The following is an 18,828-nucleotide window of genomic DNA, read 5'->3' on the forward strand; positions in this document are numbered from 1 at the left end:
AAATGTTAAAAAGCATATCCCAAAAGTCACCGAAAAGCAGTTCCGAGCGACGCTGATCTGTACAGTAGCCACTAAGCCACATGTGGCTATTAAGTACTTGAATTATGGCTAGCATAGCTTGAGATAAGCTGCAAATATAAAATACAGATTTTAAAGATAATTTTGTAAAAAGAGTGTAAAGTATTTCATTAGTAATTTTTATACTTACTGCATACTGAAATATTTTGATGTTATTTAAATAAAATATATTATTAAAATTAATTTCCCTAATTGCTTTTTGCTTTTCTAATGTGGTTATGAAAACAAATTTAAAATTACATATATGGCTTACATTATATTTTAGTTGGGCAGAGCTGGTTTCGAGTTTCTAATTTTATGAGGGTAGTTAATGAGGCTTGGGTAGGATAACACTGAGTCAGGAAACTTCTTTCCCTCTCCTCCAAAGCTGTATATCTAAGACAAGAAGGAAGGAAGAAGAAAAGAAGGAAGAAGGGAGGGAGGAAGGGAAGGGAGAGGGAAAGAAGGAAGGAACCAGAGAGACAGAAAGGAAGGAAGGAAGAGCTAAGGAGAGGAGGGAAGGAAAGAAAGAATTTAGTTCCAATTTAACTTAACAAATAGTTCTGAAAGCTAATATAGCATATGACTACACACCTGGGTGATAAAGATAATCTTTTCCACCAAATACAACAACGATTTAGCCCCTTTTATATAACATTAATTTTATAACTGTTTTTATAACATTAATTTTATAAATATCAAACATTGAGAAGGCCCTAGTTATGTACAGACTTTAATTCAGATAGTGGAAAATATTTTAAAATAGCTAATACACTAGAACTTCCTAAGGAGGGCATTATCCAAAAGAACTCAGAATGAGAAGGGACCTTATATTTTATTAACCTTATAATAAATCTGATATTCATTAGATGCCACTCCAAATTCCTACTAAGGAGGAAGGGAAGGGAAGGGAAGAGGACAGCAAAGAAAAAAAAAAAAAAGGGAAGAGAAAAGGAAGGGAGGGAAGGAAAATAGAAAATTTCAGAGTCAACTCTTTCATTTTATAACAATCATTAAAGTTTATTTTTTTATTGAGATAAAGACTCAATAAGATTATTACCAGCTTTGGCTCCATGGTTCTTAGAGGTCCTCTAGTCTAACTCTTAGCCAATTTTTGAACTCTGCTCTGACAAGCTCAACAATTCTGTGGAATACAAGCTGTGGAAATTTTAATATTTGCTAAGTTCAATTATCAGTACTGATAACACCTATGTTATAATTGTGTTTCATAATTAATTTTGAAATTTCTTAGCAAATAGAATTATATAATTGCCATTGCTAACTTAAATGAGATGCATTTATATGAATTACAAAATTAGTGGTTTTATTACCCAAATAAAATTTCAGGAAAACTTGACTATTACTTAGTAAATATTTCCTATGAAGGTTACTATAATTGTGACATGATATGGCACAAAAAATATTGGTCAGAAAATTCAGAGATTTGGGTTCTTTTCAGCCTGGGCCTCTTTAAATTTCGCCTTACCTCAAAATCTGGTAATAAAAATGATCTACCTGACTCAGTCCCCAGGGTTGTCGCAAAATGAATTATTTCATTTTATATTTTAACACAAAAGTAGATAATTCTTTAATGTAATTCAGAGTCACAATATTCATTTCTATCTCAGATTTAAAAGTCTAAAAAATTCTCTACAGTTTTCCTCCATGTTAATAAACAGCATTGTTCAGAAGAAAGGAAGAAAAAAGAAAACAAAACCACCCTGAAGTTGCTACTATAGAATCAAAGCATGAAAAATAGTTTCTTACCACTTCTCAGTTGTTCAACTTCACAGAAGTGTGTTCCAGTGGGAGTGTGAATAAATGCATGGACATGCTTAACTCCATTCTGAAAATTAGGGAAACAAATTATTTCCAGGAAAATTTCAGTACATGCCATAAAGCCAATTTCTTTAATTAAACTGAGAGCACAAATAAGTGAGTTAACCTTTTCAAGACGCTTCCAAGGGATTTCTTCCACGTAGACTTGAGCTCGGATTACATGGTTAAAAGAAGAAAGAAAATACTCACAAATATTCACACCAAAGGCTTCTATGCTTTTGATCTGTAAAAAGAAACAAGATGCTTCAAACCAGAAATAACTGTACCATTTAAAAATAATTTATAAATACTGTTAAATGAAATTATGGGAGGTCATTGCTTTGGACAAAGTTCCTGCATTAGGCCCCAACAGACCAGACCAAAATGGAGTCACTTATGCTAAATGCCACATAATCAAATTGAAGCTTTAAGGAAGCAGATAGATACCAAAACAGACCAGTTTTTCCCGAAAACAGGAGATTCCAGTCTATCTGAGTCAGCATAATAAGGAAGTCCCCTCTGCTTTAACTCTTATCAAAAAAGTAATCTGAAACCTGATGTTAACCAGTTTTTTTTTTCCATTGTTCTGTTTCTTGTTCCTATCTTACAAAACCCAATGTACTGTTCTCGCCCAGTGAAAGCTCTTACTCTTCTTTGTACAACAAAAGCTATCCCTAATGGTAAATAGAAACCAATTCAATCTATAACTAAACTCGTTGTAATTTTATCTTTTGATATTGCTCATGATGTTCTCTTTCCTGATGAATTGCGTTTTAGAACTAGACAAGTACAGAATAGAGTCTATCTCAAGAGAAAAAGGTGTTTATCTCAGTTTTTTACTAGAGCTCCCAAATGAAGTTAATAATCACCATCACCAGATGAGACTCTTTTGTTTTTAAAAGAAACCCATTTTGCAGGAGAGGATGTGTCAGCGGATGAGCAAAAAATAACTTAACATTCAGATTCTTCTCACAGTGAGTTCAGTCATCACTTGTACCAACCACAGCACACTATAACACTCTGAACTCTATGAGGCTTCCCAGTTTCCCAAGGAATGCTAATGAAGGGCCACTTCACCTTCCTTACCTTGCATACAGGCCTTCTATTGATCCCAGCTCTCCACCCCCATCATGCAGCTTCCATATTAATCCCTAGTAATACATTATGGTCTTAGCACAGTCTGCAAATTATTAATGGCTTTGCCTATAATTAAAGTGAAGTATTTGTACAGGCTTCCCCAGTATAATTCTGTTTTATACTTGTAGGCCCAGAATAATTATGAATAGCATCCTATTTTGAGCTCAAAAGTGTCCTGGTTTGGATAAGAAGTTACACGATCACTCTATCCATAATGAATGACTTTAAGTAGTCTTTAACATTCGGGTCCATTCTTCACTTTTCTGCAAACTCCTACACAATACAGGAAATACAAGAATCTGTTGTACCTGGCCCTTGTCCATATCACAGTACAGGTCTACTTTCAAACGATTTTTTTAAAGAATGCAATTCTTTTTTCCACAGCCCCATCTATGTTTGCTGTGTCATTCTGATTAGCAAGAGAAAGGTTCAGGGTAGAAATAGGAGTTGTAGAAATTACATTGCAATGTTTGTTCATTTAATGAATTATGGGTATGGATTTCATGAAAAAACATGAGAAAAGAAGCTTTCCAGTCTACATTTCTTGTCTTTTTAGACTTCGTGGCAAGTAAAAAAAAAAAATCACTTTGAATTGCCCAGAAATCTGGGTGACCCAGCACAGCTTCACTCACACTTAAAGAAACAAGAGGTGGGGTCGGGCGCGGTTGCTCACACCTGTAATCCCAGCACTTTGGGAAGTTGAGCCAGGCGTATCACAAGGTCAGGAGATCGAGATCATCCTGGCCAATACAGTGAAACCCCGTCTCTACTAAAAATACACAAAAAAATTAGCTGGGCATGGGGGCATGTGCCTGTAGTCCCAGCTACTTGGGAAGCTGAGGCAGGAGAATCGCTTGAACCCGGGAGGTGGAGGTTGCAGTGAACCAAGATCATGCCACTGCGCTCCAGCCTAGTGACAGAGTGAGACTCCGTCCCAAAAAAAAAAAAAAAAAAAAAGAAACCAGAGCTGGAAATGCTAAAATATCAGTTCTATCAGATCTAAGTCTCACTTGAAAAGTCCTAATAACCACTGTATATGAATAGTAAGTGGTAATAGAGTTGGGAAAGTTAGAAGGGTATTAAAATTTGGAAAACAGATTTCAACAATAAAAATAAATGTATCTCAAACTCAAGATATTCTTCTGTATCAATAACAAGAAGTGAAATGATATTTTCTTCTATAAATGCACACCATTCTAAAAAAAATTAAAAATACATGGTAAGACTCAAAGAAATGCATGACAAAATGTGTAAAATTCTATTCTGAAATTCTTTCAGGACCTTGATTTTCCTTTGATTCTAATTAGAGATAACATGTATTTTGTCCAGTAAGATTCTCTGCCTAAAATATTGCAGTGAGATGAGGGCCAAGGAAACAAAGATGTGAGGTTGGTTGGTCTGTTTGTTTTTCAGCGAAGTTTTCTCCAATCCTGAGACATTTAGGCTAGAAAAGAACATTTTTTAAAAAATGGCTTAAATGTAAAAATAGGTTAAAATGCAAAGGGGACTTGAAATAAGCAAGTAACACCTCATGCTGTTTTATAGCAAATTCTGCATCAAGATAGGCAGCATCTAAGAAGAATGACACATACTCCCTTAAACTTTGCCAAGACATGAACTGTGTTCTTGATGGTGTCTGTAGGGATGATATCTGAATTATCTCCATGCAGGTAATCTTTTTTGGAACTCAGAGTAAGTTGCACTGAAGTTGCCACCTCTTTAATGCTGTGATATTTTCCATCTCGCTGAATATGGAGAACTTTTACCATATCCTTCCCATAGCCAGTTCGGACAAACTCCAACTCATCATTCTGCAACGAAAACACAGGCATCTTATTGAAGAAGGCTAAATGAAAGCCAAAAGTTAGGTGAAACTTATTTAAGCCTTCATTTTATCATACAATTGCAAAAGATGAGATTCAGAGTATATATGGAAGCAATATCACATTCTACTTTTGAAGAAGAATGGGAACTTGTATAGAAAAAAGAGAATCCCAAGCAGCAAATGAAAATATATCAGATTGTTCTGAAGACTGACAGGTAGAGGGCTTTTTTGATAATAAATACATTAATAGGACCTCCTGGGTCAAAACTATGCATTTTATTTAATCCCTACTAATCTAATCCTTGTAATAGCACCGTAAAATCCTTATAATCCCAGTGTAAAATGGGAACTAATATTCCCATTTTATGGAGGGAGAGGGTGAGTTTCAAAGATACTAAGTGATTTGCCCTAATTCATACGGCTAGTAAAGGACAGAGCCAGGATTTGCACTCAAGTCTATTGACTCTAAGTTGTAGAATGGCCACTATGTGAACTGCTTTTCTTCTATAAAATGTCTTGACTGTGTTAGCTGGAAATAATTGCATGCCCTTTTTATAGAGAGTGATATTCTGGAGAAAATGCCCTGTGATCAATAGAAACAATTTGAAAATTGCCTTTTCTACTTGCTGCCGGGAAGAAGAGTAATTAGTGACAGCGTCCAGATTACCTTCAGGAGTGCAGAGCCAAGGCTGTCTGGCTGCAGGGAGAGCTATGCTTTTAGTGAAGAGACACTTAATAAAAGCCTGGTGATTGATGCATTACTACCCTTGTCTGAAGCTGGAGCCTTGGCTAGTGCACACATTCATCTCCACTGGTAGAATCCATAAGATTTGTCCCTGGGCTTTACTGGTGTTTGAGGAAAGAGGCAGGAGGGATTAGAAGAACAGAAAAATCTTATTTTATTTAGTACAGAAATTGAACATTAAAATAATGAAAGAAGGTGACAAAAATAAAAGTAAATAGAAAAACAGCATGCAGTAAGAGTCTGGGTAGAGAGACAAAGAAGGAGCCTCATCTGCAAATCACACTTACGATGTTCAGGTGTACCAAGGGCTGCCTGAATATCTATTTGAATAAAAACATCACCAGACTCTCTGAGGCGAATTTAAGAATACTAGCCAAAGTCAGAAAGTACTGCTGTAGTTAAAGTTGGGGGGTGGGAGGCTGCCTCCAATCTTGGAGCTAGAGCTGGGCAGGGCAGGCTATTGTTGGTCATCGAACATGCCCTCGGGGGTTGAGATGTCTGAATTCAGTTCTTTCTTGTGAGAGGTTAAGGAAAACTCTTGCAGAGGCCTCTGAAAAGCCTCTGGCCCAACATTTAGGGACTCATGCTGAAGAAAAGGGTCAATAAGAAAACCAAAGGAGCAGACTCAAGGGATCTCAGTAAGAACTACAAGCCTGATGGGGAAAGAGAAACTGTTGTGTGGTAGTGCCTTTGGGATTAAATGAAGTTCAAAGTCAACCCTGCCACTTAAAGCTTTGTGGCTTGCAACAAGTAATTTAATGTTTCTGAGCCTCAGTTTCCCCATTTGCGCAAATGGAAAGAAGCACCTCTACCTTGTAGGGCTGCTGGTGAATGTCAAAGGCCTGGCTTAGTTCCCAGTAGCTAGTGGTACACTGAGGTTAATCCCAGCAATAGAGGCCGGATCTGGCTGTGGAAGCAGCAGCAGCAGAAGTAGCAGAGGGGACCTTGATTAAGGGTGCCAGTTTTCAGAGTGGAGATCACTGTGGGCAGTAACAGATGGAAGACTCTGGTGTATCTTGAGCCACAAGGGACTCTACCTGAAGGAGGAAGGCATCTGGCTGGGTCGGGGCCCTTAAGTGGTATGGACTAGAGTCTGGAATGAAAGGTCTCCGAGATTATCCATCATCCCCAACACGTACCAGGACTCAACAAATATTGCTCCTTAGCCTCATCCCTGCCCCTATATATTCAAGCAACAGTAGTTTAGTCTATGAAGGCAAGTGGTACCTATGTGGTACATAGAAAGATTAAATGATAGCCACCCTTCACATCCCCATTCCTGTTCAGCTCACCAGCATAATATCTGGCCACACGTCATTGCAAACTCTGCTTTAGCTATGCTGATCTAATCACGGCTGCCCAGGTGTTACATGCTTTTTCTGTCTGTTGGTCCTTGGATTTGCTATTCTTTCTTTCTTGAACACTTTCTCCTCCTTACTACCCAACTACCAACCTCTTTGCCTGCCTAGCTTCTTCTAGACAGCCTTCAGGTCTCAGATGCCACTTCTCCCAGGGTTCACCCCAGCCCTTCAAGTCTGGAGTAGTTGCCCCTTTTAGGTGCTCTCAAAATACTTGTTATTGCCTTATCAGAATATTTATCAAATTGTATTGCAACTGCCTCTTTATGTGTCTGATTCATTCAAAACCAGTAAACTATGAAAGCAGGAACAAGTTTGATCTTGGTGACCATGGCAACCTCAGCACTCAGCACAACGCCTGGAACATAAGTAGGTGCTTAATAAATGTACCATGAATGAATGGATGGTGCCACCACCACCTCCACTGCTTGTGTGATGACACAGCATAGTTAATGAAAACACACAAACGATCTCAATACAGGAAGAGCCACTTCAACTCAGACCCCAACTAGGAAGTCCTTTTCCTGGGAAAGTGGGGCAACGAATTTATGCCCTCTGATCACCACAGCCTGGAGATCACAGGCACAGCTGGCCAAAGAACAAAAAGCCCAGGAAGGGCAGAATTGAGTATAGAGAGAGTCGGTGAGGCAGCACAAAATGTTCACATTGCTAATAAGACAGCCTTCCAGTGCAGCACAGCCATCCCAGACCAGAGATCATGCAAGACATGTGCAGGACAGGTCAGCACTCCTTAGCAAGACCCTGATTGGGCTAAGCAGAGTTGGCCCTTAAGCAAAGTTTGAGTAATCAAGTTTACTGGCAATGAGTCCATATGGAGGGAACTAATCACCTGAGCCTGGAGTAGGTGGAAAAAGTCTGATGTGGGACAACCAAAAGCGTCCCTGCACTCAAAGAGCAGATAATGGCCTGGACCATAACCGAGGCTGTTCTCCCCCAGTTCTCTAATCAGATAAATCAGAAGTAGGTGTCAGAGCCCCATTGTGTAGAACGTAGGGAATGGTGCAGAGATCTCATACAGTAAAATACAAAGGGTGCTCTTTTCTGGAGAGTGGGCAGGTGGCTGAAATGACAGGCTTTGGGCTCTGCAGTCAGGCAGCCCAGGCGGAATACTTGTTCTGCCACATATTAGCTCTGAATGGAGGCAAATTTCTCCATCTATAAAATGGGAATAATAGTAGTGTCCATCTCTAAGGATTGATGTGAGGATAACATGAGAAAAAAATATAAAGGACTTAGAAAAGTGTTTTACCAATAATCAGCACTCAATAAGCACTTAATAGCTATAATTATCACTGATAAATAATAATCACTCATCAAATTTTGCATTAAAGGATTTTTCTAGTTATTGACAAAGATAAATACCTAGAGTGCACACCAATGGAGAGCTGGAGTGGTCAATCAAAGGGCTGCTACTATGATAAGGCCTACTTCTGCGTGCCTACCCTCAGGTACATTGGCCTTCTTTAAATGTTCATGATTACTGATACTCATCCCTTTGATTGTCCTTCTTCAGGCTTGTATGGTTTGAGAAGTTATAAAAGTAAGTTGATTTCCCAGAATAATATTCTGGAAAAAATATCAGCAGGAATAATTTCTTTTTTTTGTTTCCCTTTCTTTCTTTCTTTCTTTCTTTCTTTCTTTCTTTCTTTCTTTCTTTCTTTCTTTCTCTCTCTCTCTCTCTCTCTTCCTTCCTTCCTTCCTTCCTTCCTTCCTTCCTTCCTTCCTTCCTTCCTTCTTTCTCTTTCTTTCTTTCTTTCTTTTTTTTTTTTCAGGGTCTTGCTCTGTCACCCAAGCCGGAGTGCAGTATTATAATCACAGCTCACTGCAGCCTCAACCTCCTGGACTTGAGTGATCCTCTCACATTAGCCTCCCAAGGAGCTGGAACTACAGGTGTACACCACCACATCTGGCTAACTTTTGTAGTTTTTTTTAGAGATGGGATCTCACTATGTTGCTTAGGCTGGTCTCAAACTCCTGGGCTCAAGTGATACTCTCGCCTTGGCCTCCCAAATTATAGGCGTGAGCCACCATGCCCAGCCAGGAATAAATCTTTACCTGGCTCTACACAAGAAAAATCCCCCTTTTCCACACATGTCTTAAAATGTAAAGGGATTATTTGTCTGCAAGTAATGTTGGAGACAGCACTCAGGGATTTTAAATGACTCATATATTTTCACTTCTGCAATAAGATAGTAAGTGTTCTATTATTTTCAGGCCATAATGAAAGTGATATAGATGTCACTACAGGTCTAGGGGTTCTTACCTTAGAGTCTTTTAGCCTCTAGAAGCTTAGTGGATGGATTTGGGTTGGAACTGTGTACTCTATGAGGTTGTAACTAAAAGTTTATTTGTTTAGGGGAGGGAAGAGGTGAATCTTTCTGGGGAGAGCATTTGTAGAATTTCATTAGATTCCAAAAGGCCTCATGACTTATAAAAGTTTAAGAACCATTACTCTGTGCAATTGGTGTCCGAATTATTAGGATCACTTTGATCAAACTGACTTTGCCACGGTCTGACAACTAGTCATGAGGCGGCAGGAGGGAGAAGACTTGGTCATTTTCAGTGTACAACTGCCTGGATGCAATGGAACAGTATTGTAAAGGTGAAGGCTCTAATGTCTGATTGCCTGAGTTTAATTTCTGCCTCTACCACCTGCTAGCTGTATGGCCCTGGGCAAGTTGCTTAATTTTTTTTTGTTCCCTCCCCTTTGGATCTGTAAAATAGGGTAATGACAGCAGCTATTTCCTATAATTGTCATGAGGTTGAAAGTGACTAGCACATAGTGTCAGTAAATGTTAGCTATTATTATTATCTGACCTGCCAATTTGACCAAAAAAAATATTTCAAATCAGTTCCATCAGTAAGTGATAGGGAGACATCCTTGTTTATCTTTCTTTTTTTTTTTTTTTTTTCAGTTTTAGAAACAGGATCCCACTATGTTGCCCAGGCTGGAGCATAGTGGTTCTTCATAGGCATGACCCCACCACTGATCAGTCCAGGAGTTTCATCTCTTTTTGATAAAGGAGACTGAGGATCCCACACAGGTGCACACTGCTTTGTGCTATAGATGTACAACTAATAAAACAAATCCTTGTCAATACTAATTGTATTTTAAATGAATCCTAGCTGCCCAAACACACTGAGGGCAAATCTTTATATAGAGCTAATATTCTTCTCCACCCATGTGCCATACTTTTTAGCTCTGTGCGTATTTATGCATGCTTCCTTTTAATAATAACACTCACGTATTTGTAATTACATGTACCAGGTACCAAATGAATTTCTCCATTTTCTAGTTAAGCATTGAGGCAGAAAGAAGTACATTTCTCTGGCCACACTACCAAGATTTGATTTCAAGTCTCTGTGATTTTAACCACCAACCAACACTCTTACCCTCAGCCTAGAATGCCCTCTCTCCACAGAGCATGGTTCATCCCACATTGGACCTCCTCCACAAAGCTTTCCCAATGCCCCCAAGAGGAAATAACACCTCTGACCTTTGAACTACCAGTGCACTTTAGGCGAAGAGTTACTGGCAGCTGAGGTCACTCTCTTTGTTATTGTCATGTGTGTACATGTCTTAGTATTCCCAATATCAATGTCTTCAAGGCAAGATCGAGTCATCTTTATATTTGCCCATAGCACTTGACAGTGCTTTGAAAATTGTCATAGATTATTTGTCCAAGAAACAAGCTTCCTCATTTTTCAGATTAGTTCAGAAAATTTAGGTCCTTTATATTTTGGCAGGAAAAATATGTGTTCTCAGTTCTAAGTCACTCATCATTGGAGTTTCAGGTTCATATTTTCAAGTTACAGGATGAGGTGGAGGGGTATAGGGAGATTCAGCCTATATCAGTACATATTTTCCTACAAGCACTCTTATAGGGAAAAGAAATAAGGTTGATTTTTGTGGCTTGTGAGCTCAAAATCATTCTCAGAAAATAAAAATCCTTGTGAAACCACCCATGGGCCTCTATATTATTAAATATTAGCAGAAGTAGTAATATTATAACACAGTTTCCAACTACTTAAATCTTTGGCACATACTCGTTTATTTTTTGCACAGAATTGCCTCATTTTAGAAGCTTCTTTTAGCTATAGTCTTAAGTTTTTGATTCTAGCATGTCATACTTCAACATCAAATTTCTCTACTCTGCTGGCAAAGGCAGATATTTAAGGTTATTGTTGTGTTTAATTTTAGCTTTTCCAATACTTAAATATGAATTTTATTTGGTGTATGTGTATGTTCACCAAATGTGTGTTTATGTACGTAGTTTTAATTGGAGAAAATGACTGGAAACATATTAGGAAAGATAAGGGGAAACTTATAAATGTAAATTTTAAAATGACTAAAATTTTCTCTCAAGTCTTAGAAGAGCTTCTAAAGCATCATCCCTCTTCCCCATAATAGAGAGAAATACAAAATACTAGCTATGTAGGACCCATCACTTATAGATAAATAACAATTCAGTTGCAGTGTGCCAGGATAGAAGGAAAAATTAATCATAGCGACAGTCTCTGTTGTCTTTGGAATGTGGTAGAGAATTTCTTTCAATTATTTTCCCAGGTTTCTCCTTTGCCTGCTATTTTTTGGGCATTCATGAACAAAAAGACTTCAGAGAAAAATGCTGAGCTAACATGAGAAAAATGAGCATTCATGTGAACAATCTTAATATCACTTTGGTAGATTTTAACGATACACAATAATGATAAGAACAATAATGGTGGATAATCTTAGTGACAGCTGATATTTTTTTGATTGCCTAGGATCTACTAAATGTTGATGGGAAAATATTGATATCCAATAGAGAATGGCATGTTGCTTTAACCTGTAGAGTGGTCTATTATTGCTATCATGGGGGAAGATATGTGTTATGTTCAAAGAGTGACTCTAAAGGGATTTGTCAAGCAGATGTTTCAAGAACAGTATAACAACTTATCTGCATAACTATGGCAGAAACAGTAACCTGTTACCTAATAAAGGCTCCATTTACAGGAGTCTTCTTTTTATTCTTTCACCTATTACCAAGAAAGAGAAACTCATTGCTAATCGCCAGGAGAAATACTAATTTTCTTGCCAACCTTTCCACAGCACCAACAGGCTTAGGGGCAGTGCACCTGTAACAAGGTCCACAGGAGCTTCTAGGATTAGGGGCAGAAGAGCCCACAATAAAGAATTAATGGAGACCACCAAAAAGGCAGCTGAAAGAACATTTTGCTGAAATTCATACATTGAAAGATGTCTGTTTCCTAATGCATGTCTTGAAAATAAAATAGCAACAACCATTTATTAAGAGTTTCATATGTCAGGAAATTAGCATATATTATTTCCTCTGCTTCTTGACAAGCCCTGTAAAATAGGTATTATTATCCAACTTTGACCAAAAAAGACACTAGGGTTAGGTGATATCCCGAGGTCACATAGTTACTAGGTGACAGAGAGAGGATGAGAGCTCAGCCCATGTGCCCCTAGATGACATGCTCTTTCCCACTACATCATAGGCCCTACACCCAAATTGATGGCTGGCCCCTCCATTCATTCGGGAAAGAAAGGAAGCATTTATTCTGATTCCAACAAAGCAGGGAATTGGCCATGCTGCTGTAGAGAGCTGCATTTATATACCACTTTACCATTTTTAAAATTTCCACCCTCTAGGATCCATATTATCTTATCTATTCCTCACAAGCACCTTGTGATTTGGTAGAGAGACTCTATTTAAAAATAAACTAGCCCAGAGAGGCTGGGCGTGGTGGCTCACTCCTGTAATCCTAGACTTTGGGAGGCCAAAGCGGGTGGATCACTTGAGGCCAGGAGACCAGCCTGGCCAACATGGCAAAACCCCGTCTCTACTAAAATATAAAATTAGCCAGGCATGGTGGCACACGCCTGTAGTCCCAGCTACTCGGGAGGCTGAAGCAGGAGAATCACTTGAACCCAGGAGCCAGAGGTTGCAGTGGGCCAAGATCGCACCATTGCACTCCAGCCTGGCTGCAGAGCAAGGCTCTGTCTCAAAAAAANATAAACTAGCCCAGAGAGGCTGGGCGTGGTGGCTCACTCCTGTAATCCTAGACTTTGGGAGGCCAAAGCGGGTGGATCACTTGAGGCCAGGAGACCAGCCTGGCCAACATGGCAAAACCCCGTCTCTACTAAAAATATAAAAATTAGCCAGGCATGGTGGCACACGCCTGTAGTCCCAGCTACTCGGGAGGCTGAAGCAGGAGAATCACTTGAACCCAGGAGCCAGAGGTTGCAGTGGGCCAAGATCGCACCATTGCACTCCAGCCTGGCTGCAGAGCAAGGCTCTGTCTCAAAAAAAAAAAAAAAAGAAAGAAAGAAAAAAATAGCTGTATGTGGTGGCGCATGCCTGTAATCCCAGCTACTTGGGAGGCTGAGGCAGGAGAATCACTTGAACCCAGGAGGCAAATGTTGCAGTGAGCCAAGATCGCACCATTGCACTCCAGCCTGGCTGCAGAGCAAGGCTCTGTCTCAAAAAAAAAAAAAAGAAAAGAAAAGAAAGAAAGAAACTAGCCCAGAGATATTAAGTGAGCTACCCAAAGTCACACAGATGACGGGCAGACTGATATAGTGGAAGAAGTCCTGCTGAGCTGGGAAAGACACTATGCTAGGCAGAACTTACCCCACACCAAGAGCTACCCCTGCACAAACCATCCCTTTTTCTAGCACTTCAGTCATTTTTATTTTTTAATTACAGAGGATTCTGAACTCAGATGAATTCTGTGTTTATGGTGGGAAGGTTTAAGCTGTGAAACAGGAGGCAAATCTTAGGGTGGTTGCCCCTTGCGGCAAGATGGAAGTTCGGCTTCACGCCTTCAACAACATGGCACTCGTTTGAGTGGAACACAGACCTTTATCTGATAAACAGCATTGAAAACACAAATAACGTGGGCTTGAGGTCATTTAAAACCTTACCAAAGGACTGATTCCAGTCTATCTGCAAGGAAAAGAAAGTTACTTTGTCATGGAAGAAAAGGAAACAAGGTGAGAAGGAACCAGCATTTATGAGAGTCAGCTATGTGACAGGGACTGTGCACATAGCGTCTCACTGAATCCTGAGAGCACTCTATGAAGGCAGAAATCATAAGCCCCACCCTTAGAAAAGGAAGTTGAAGTTCAGCATGGTTGATCATTTGATGGAAACCACATGGCGAGTGAGAGGCAGAGTCAGCCATGGACCCCAGGTCTGGCTGATTCTTCTTACTATGCTTAGTTGCCTCTCTGACTTATAAACATTATATTAAAATTCTTTCTAATGGGACTTTTACCTACTATATACCCACTTTTATATATTTTCTGATTAAATTCATTCCAAGTTCCATATAACCCCAAAAGAGATGTCTCTGAAAACTTTTTCTTGTTTTTTCCCCTGACTCAATCACAGCAGAATCTGAAAACTTTTTCATTCAATCTGTATATTCACTTGTATTTATTTAGCTCCTTCTAGGTGACAAGCACTGTGATATGTGCTGGAGATGCAATGGTAAACAAGCCAGGCACTGTTCTGCCTTCACAGACTATAACAAACTTCTTCTGTAAAGAATCAAGAAGTTAATTTGCTTTTTTAGGCTGTGGGGTCTCTGTTGCAAGTAAACTCTGCCATTGTAGCATAAAAGCATCTATAAGTAATACATAAATGAATGGGTGTGGATGTATTCCAATAACACTTTACAAAAATAGGCACAGGAGTTTTCTGACCCCTGCTCTCTAGAGGAAGACTCGGAAAGGTAAGCAAGTAATTAGCAACACATCGTGAGAATTACTCTAACTGATAGTGAGCTCTGAGAATACATTGCAGGGACACCTAAGCCACATTGGGAGAGATCAAGGATGGCTTCCAGGAAGAATTGGCATGCTCAAAGCAACCTGAAGGATGAGTAGGAATTAGCCAAACGTAATATTCTGGTCCTCTTCCACTTATTGTATTTATGTTTTCCTTTAACTGCATTTCTCACTAGCAAATCTTTTAATCTTTAAATTCTTTAATCTATAAATACTTGAATCATTTGCTTGTCTCATTCCTTTTCATCAAAATAATTCAAGTCCTCTCCCCATCCTCCCACAACAAGTACATCAACTTTTTCCTTCAGTATGTCAACTTCTAGATTTTACTCAATCCATGAACAGTCTTGTAAACATCTGAACACAAATAAGCTGAACTTTAACAGATAAATTTTATAGTGTGTAAATAATACTTCAAAACGCTATTGGAAATAAATAAATAAAGCCAGCATCCTGACTCCCAGGAGTCCTCAAAGGACAACTGAACTTTGATGAAGCCAGTAGAGACCAGGTTCTTGAGAAACCCAACTTTATCTCAATCCCCAAAAATCCTCACAGAATGTGAACTCATAGCCAAAAATCAAAAGTACACACAATAGCAAGGTATTATAAGAAAGAGCTTCAGAAATAACAAATAGCAAAGTCTGATCTGCAAAGACTTCAGGTATTTGAATAAGATACAAAATATAAAATAATATATTTAATATTTTACAGAAATAAAAGAGAAGATTGGGTGTATGAGCAAGAAACAAGACCATAAGAAAGACCAAGTGAATTTAAAAAAAAAAAGAACTTGTAAAATGCATTAATAAGTGGATTAAGAAGCACATTAAACATAACACAAAAAGAATTAAGATATATATAAGTATAGTTTGTCAATGTACAAATAAAAAATAAAGATTTTTAAAGAAAACATTTTTTAAAAGAATTAGTTATTTGGAAAAGACAGATTAGGTAACAGATTAATGCTGACAAAGAGAGAATTAGAGAACTGGAAGAGAGATCTAAATAAATAATCATAAGGATTAATGCAGACATACAAGGAGCTAGAATATATGAACAACACATAAAATGTACTAGAAAGATATAATAAAGAGAATGTGGAAGAGGCACTGTTTGAAGAGCTCAAGACTGAGATTTTCCAGAATAATTGGGTGACTACAAAACTTCAATCATGAAATTAAAAGCCCATTACCTAGCAAAGAATTCTTACTTGTACACTGTATAGTACTTGGTCAAGTTACAATGAGGGCATTTTCTACGGTTTTTAGAGGCAATCAGGTTATGAAGGAACTATGGCATTTACATAATATTATACTACTTGGGCTTCAAAAGCAGATAATATTATGAAAAACATTCTGTACAGTTTGCATTTTCCTCATTCGCCAAATTCATAGGTTTCTTTCCAAATTACTTTGCTGTTTTTAGTAAAAACTGAAACAGACTGGACTCTAGGTTTTAGGTAATGTTGAAATCCCTGGAGATCTTCAATGTCTGGTACAGTGTTAGACACAGTAGTGATTGTATAAGAAAGGTTGTTGACTGACAACCAGCATGATCAGGTTAGCAACAATGGGAGATAAGGAAGTTTACTGGAAGTGACATCTGAAAGAAACCAACCTAAAAGTGTCTTTCCAGACCTTGAAATAAAATTGGATTTAGTAAACATCATTCTAACACAGATGTCCCCCAACCACCTTACAGGAAAAGCTCAGGTTGTAGTAAGAATAATCTTAGCTAACATTTATGAATCATTTACTATTACCAGGCACTGCGCTAAGTGTGTAATTACTAAGGAGAAGAAAACAGGAATAATTTTAAACCCTACTCAACAAACTGTCTTTAGCCCTACATAACTGAAAACAATTTGCTTACATTCTCTAAATGCATTAGTGAATCCTACTGGTGTGTATCTGTTATTAGTTGTAATACCAAAAAGACTCACAGATAAATAAATAAGTAAATAAATAAAATTTTTTGGCCTGGTGCAGTGGCTCACACCAGTAATCTCAGCACTTTGGGAAGCTGAGGCAGGTAGATCATCTGCGGTGAGGAATTTGAGACCAGCCTGGCCAATATGGTGAAACCCATCTCTACTAAAAATACAAAAATTAGCCAGGCGTGGTGGTGGGCTCCTGTAATCCCAGCTACCCGGGAGGCTGAGGTGGGAGAATTACTTGAACATGGGAGATGGAGGTGGCAGTGAGCTGAGATTGCGCCACTACACTCCGGCCTGGGTGACGCAGCAAGACTCTGTCTCCTATTTTTACTTTAAGAGAGAAGAGTAATCTCTCTCTCTCTGTCTCTCTGTCTCTCTCTCTGTCTTTCTCTCTCTCATATAGTATACACACACACACACACACACACACACACACATATATATATATATATATTTTTTTTTTTTTTTGAGACAATCTCACTCTGTCTCCCAGGCTGAAGTGCAGTGGTACCATCATGGCTCACTGCAGCCTCGACTTCCTGGGCTCAAGCCATCCTCCCACCTCAGCCTCCTGAGCAGCTGGGACTACAAGCATGTGCCACCATGCTCGGCTAATTTTTGTTTATTGTTTGTAGAGATAAGTTCTTGCTATGTTGTCCAGGCTGGTCTTGAACTTCTGGGCTCAAGCAATCCTCCTGCCTTAGCCTCCAAAGTGTTGAGATTACAGGCATAAGCCACTGCGTCCAGCTGATAATTTAAAAAAATTTTTTTTTAATTGATAAAAAGGATGGGGTTGTTGAAATCCTTTTCTCTGAACACAGGAAGAAAATACATAAAACAAAATGAGACCGGGCACAGTGGTTCACGCCTGTAACCCCAGCACTTTGGGAGGAAGAGGTGGATGGATTCCAAGGCCAAGGTGGGTACACTCCAGCCTGGGCAACAAGATCAACACTTCATCTCAAAATAATAACAATAATACCCATGGAGGAATGGGTAAGAAAAATATTTCTTCATTTAACCAATTTAGCCTGCTCCCTGCAGAAAGCTGTGAATCTACCAAATACAGCATAGTCTTGGCCTCAGGACAGTGAGTTTCAAACTTTAGGGTACACCAACTTCACCAATAAGCTTATTAAAAATATAGATTCCTGAGCCCAACTGGAAGAATTCTGATGTAGCAGGTTTGGAATAAGGCCTAGAATTCTGCCTTTTTTTTTTGCAGGTATCCCAGGTAATTGGGCAGGTGGTACAGAGTCCTCCTCCCAAAACTCTGTCTTAGGATAGAGACACAAGCCTTCCCCTTTTCTATGAATCCTGAGAATTGGGAACAGTTCTAGGGTAACCACAGAGGTAATCTGATTTACAAGGCTTCAGTTTGGTCTGGATCCTCTGATCTGGAACTATTATAGTTAGCACTGTGATTATCAGAGACGCAGCATTATTTCCAGGCATGATGTAAACTGCTATTTATTATAATGGCAGCTTTAATAATTGATGCAAAAGTATGAATTTAAAAAATGATTTTCATATGTCTATCTACTCCTTCCCTGTTTCACAAAGAAATTGGTCTCACCTTTTTATAGTTGTTATGGTAGTGGGCCATTTTCTTTTGGTTTTCTACTTCAGACTCAGCTTCGAGAATGAGAAGGCATAGTTTGGGCAAAATAGATGTTTGTAACATTTTTTATTAACCTGAAGAGTGGGTGATCAATATGTTTACCTATGCATAGCAGCCAACTGGACACCAAAGCTTCTTTGAAGTGAAGCACCACAGTGAGTGGCTAAAACCAGGGAGGTGGAGAGAATATGTAAACATCTTTGGTAAAATACAGTTAAATTTACTGTTATTTTGAAGCAACCCTTTGAAGTACCCCTTAGCAACTGGTTCCTTATGACAGAGATTATTATAAGTGACAGATCCTAATTATTATGAAGACATAAGGTTTCATCATGTCTGTTTAATGTACGAACCACCTGCATTTGCTCTCATTCATTGAGTCAATCAGGAGGAGAAGACATGAAATATATTTAACATCTACTTATTAAAATGATATTCCCCTGCCCACTGAATTTTATACAACAATGTTCACTCCAAAGAGTTAACTATATTTCTCTCTTTTTCTGCAG

The 18,828-nt window shown here is 38.7% G+C and overlaps 2 protein-coding genes across 6 annotated transcripts in view; one reads left to right on the forward strand and one right to left on the reverse strand.

The window, feature by feature from the left end:
* The window catches only part of SAMD13 (sterile alpha motif domain containing 13), a 98,553-nt gene that overhangs the window by 79,481 nt on the left and 244 nt on the right, over positions 1 to 18,828 (forward strand). The gene's annotated exons all lie outside the window — the stretch shown is intronic.
* Positions 1 to 18,828, reverse strand: part of LOC108527687 (uricase) — a 51,415-nt gene that overhangs the window by 15,463 nt on the left and 17,124 nt on the right. Inside the window, exons 1-4 of one of the 2 annotated variants that reach the window (XM_017869108.1) lie at positions 18,275 to 18,346; positions 4,605 to 4,823; positions 2,003 to 2,119; positions 1,825 to 1,903 (exon numbers count right to left, since the gene is read on the reverse strand). In XM_017869108.1, the coding sequence (XP_017724597.1) occupies positions 1,825 to 1,903; positions 2,003 to 2,119; positions 4,605 to 4,823; positions 18,275 to 18,304 (445 nt within the window). In that variant the 5' untranslated portion in view covers positions 18,305 to 18,346. Of the gene's footprint in view, positions 1 to 1,824; positions 1,904 to 2,002; positions 2,120 to 4,604; positions 4,824 to 18,274; positions 18,347 to 18,828 lie in introns of those variants that run through there. The other variant, XM_017869109.1, reaches the window with a different exon arrangement.

Source organism: Rhinopithecus bieti, unplaced genomic scaffold, assembly GCF_001698545.2.
Source record: "Rhinopithecus bieti isolate Rb0 unplaced genomic scaffold, ASM169854v2 scaffold_4600, whole genome shotgun sequence".
Classification (NCBI taxonomy): domain Eukaryota; kingdom Metazoa; phylum Chordata; class Mammalia; order Primates; family Cercopithecidae; genus Rhinopithecus; species Rhinopithecus bieti.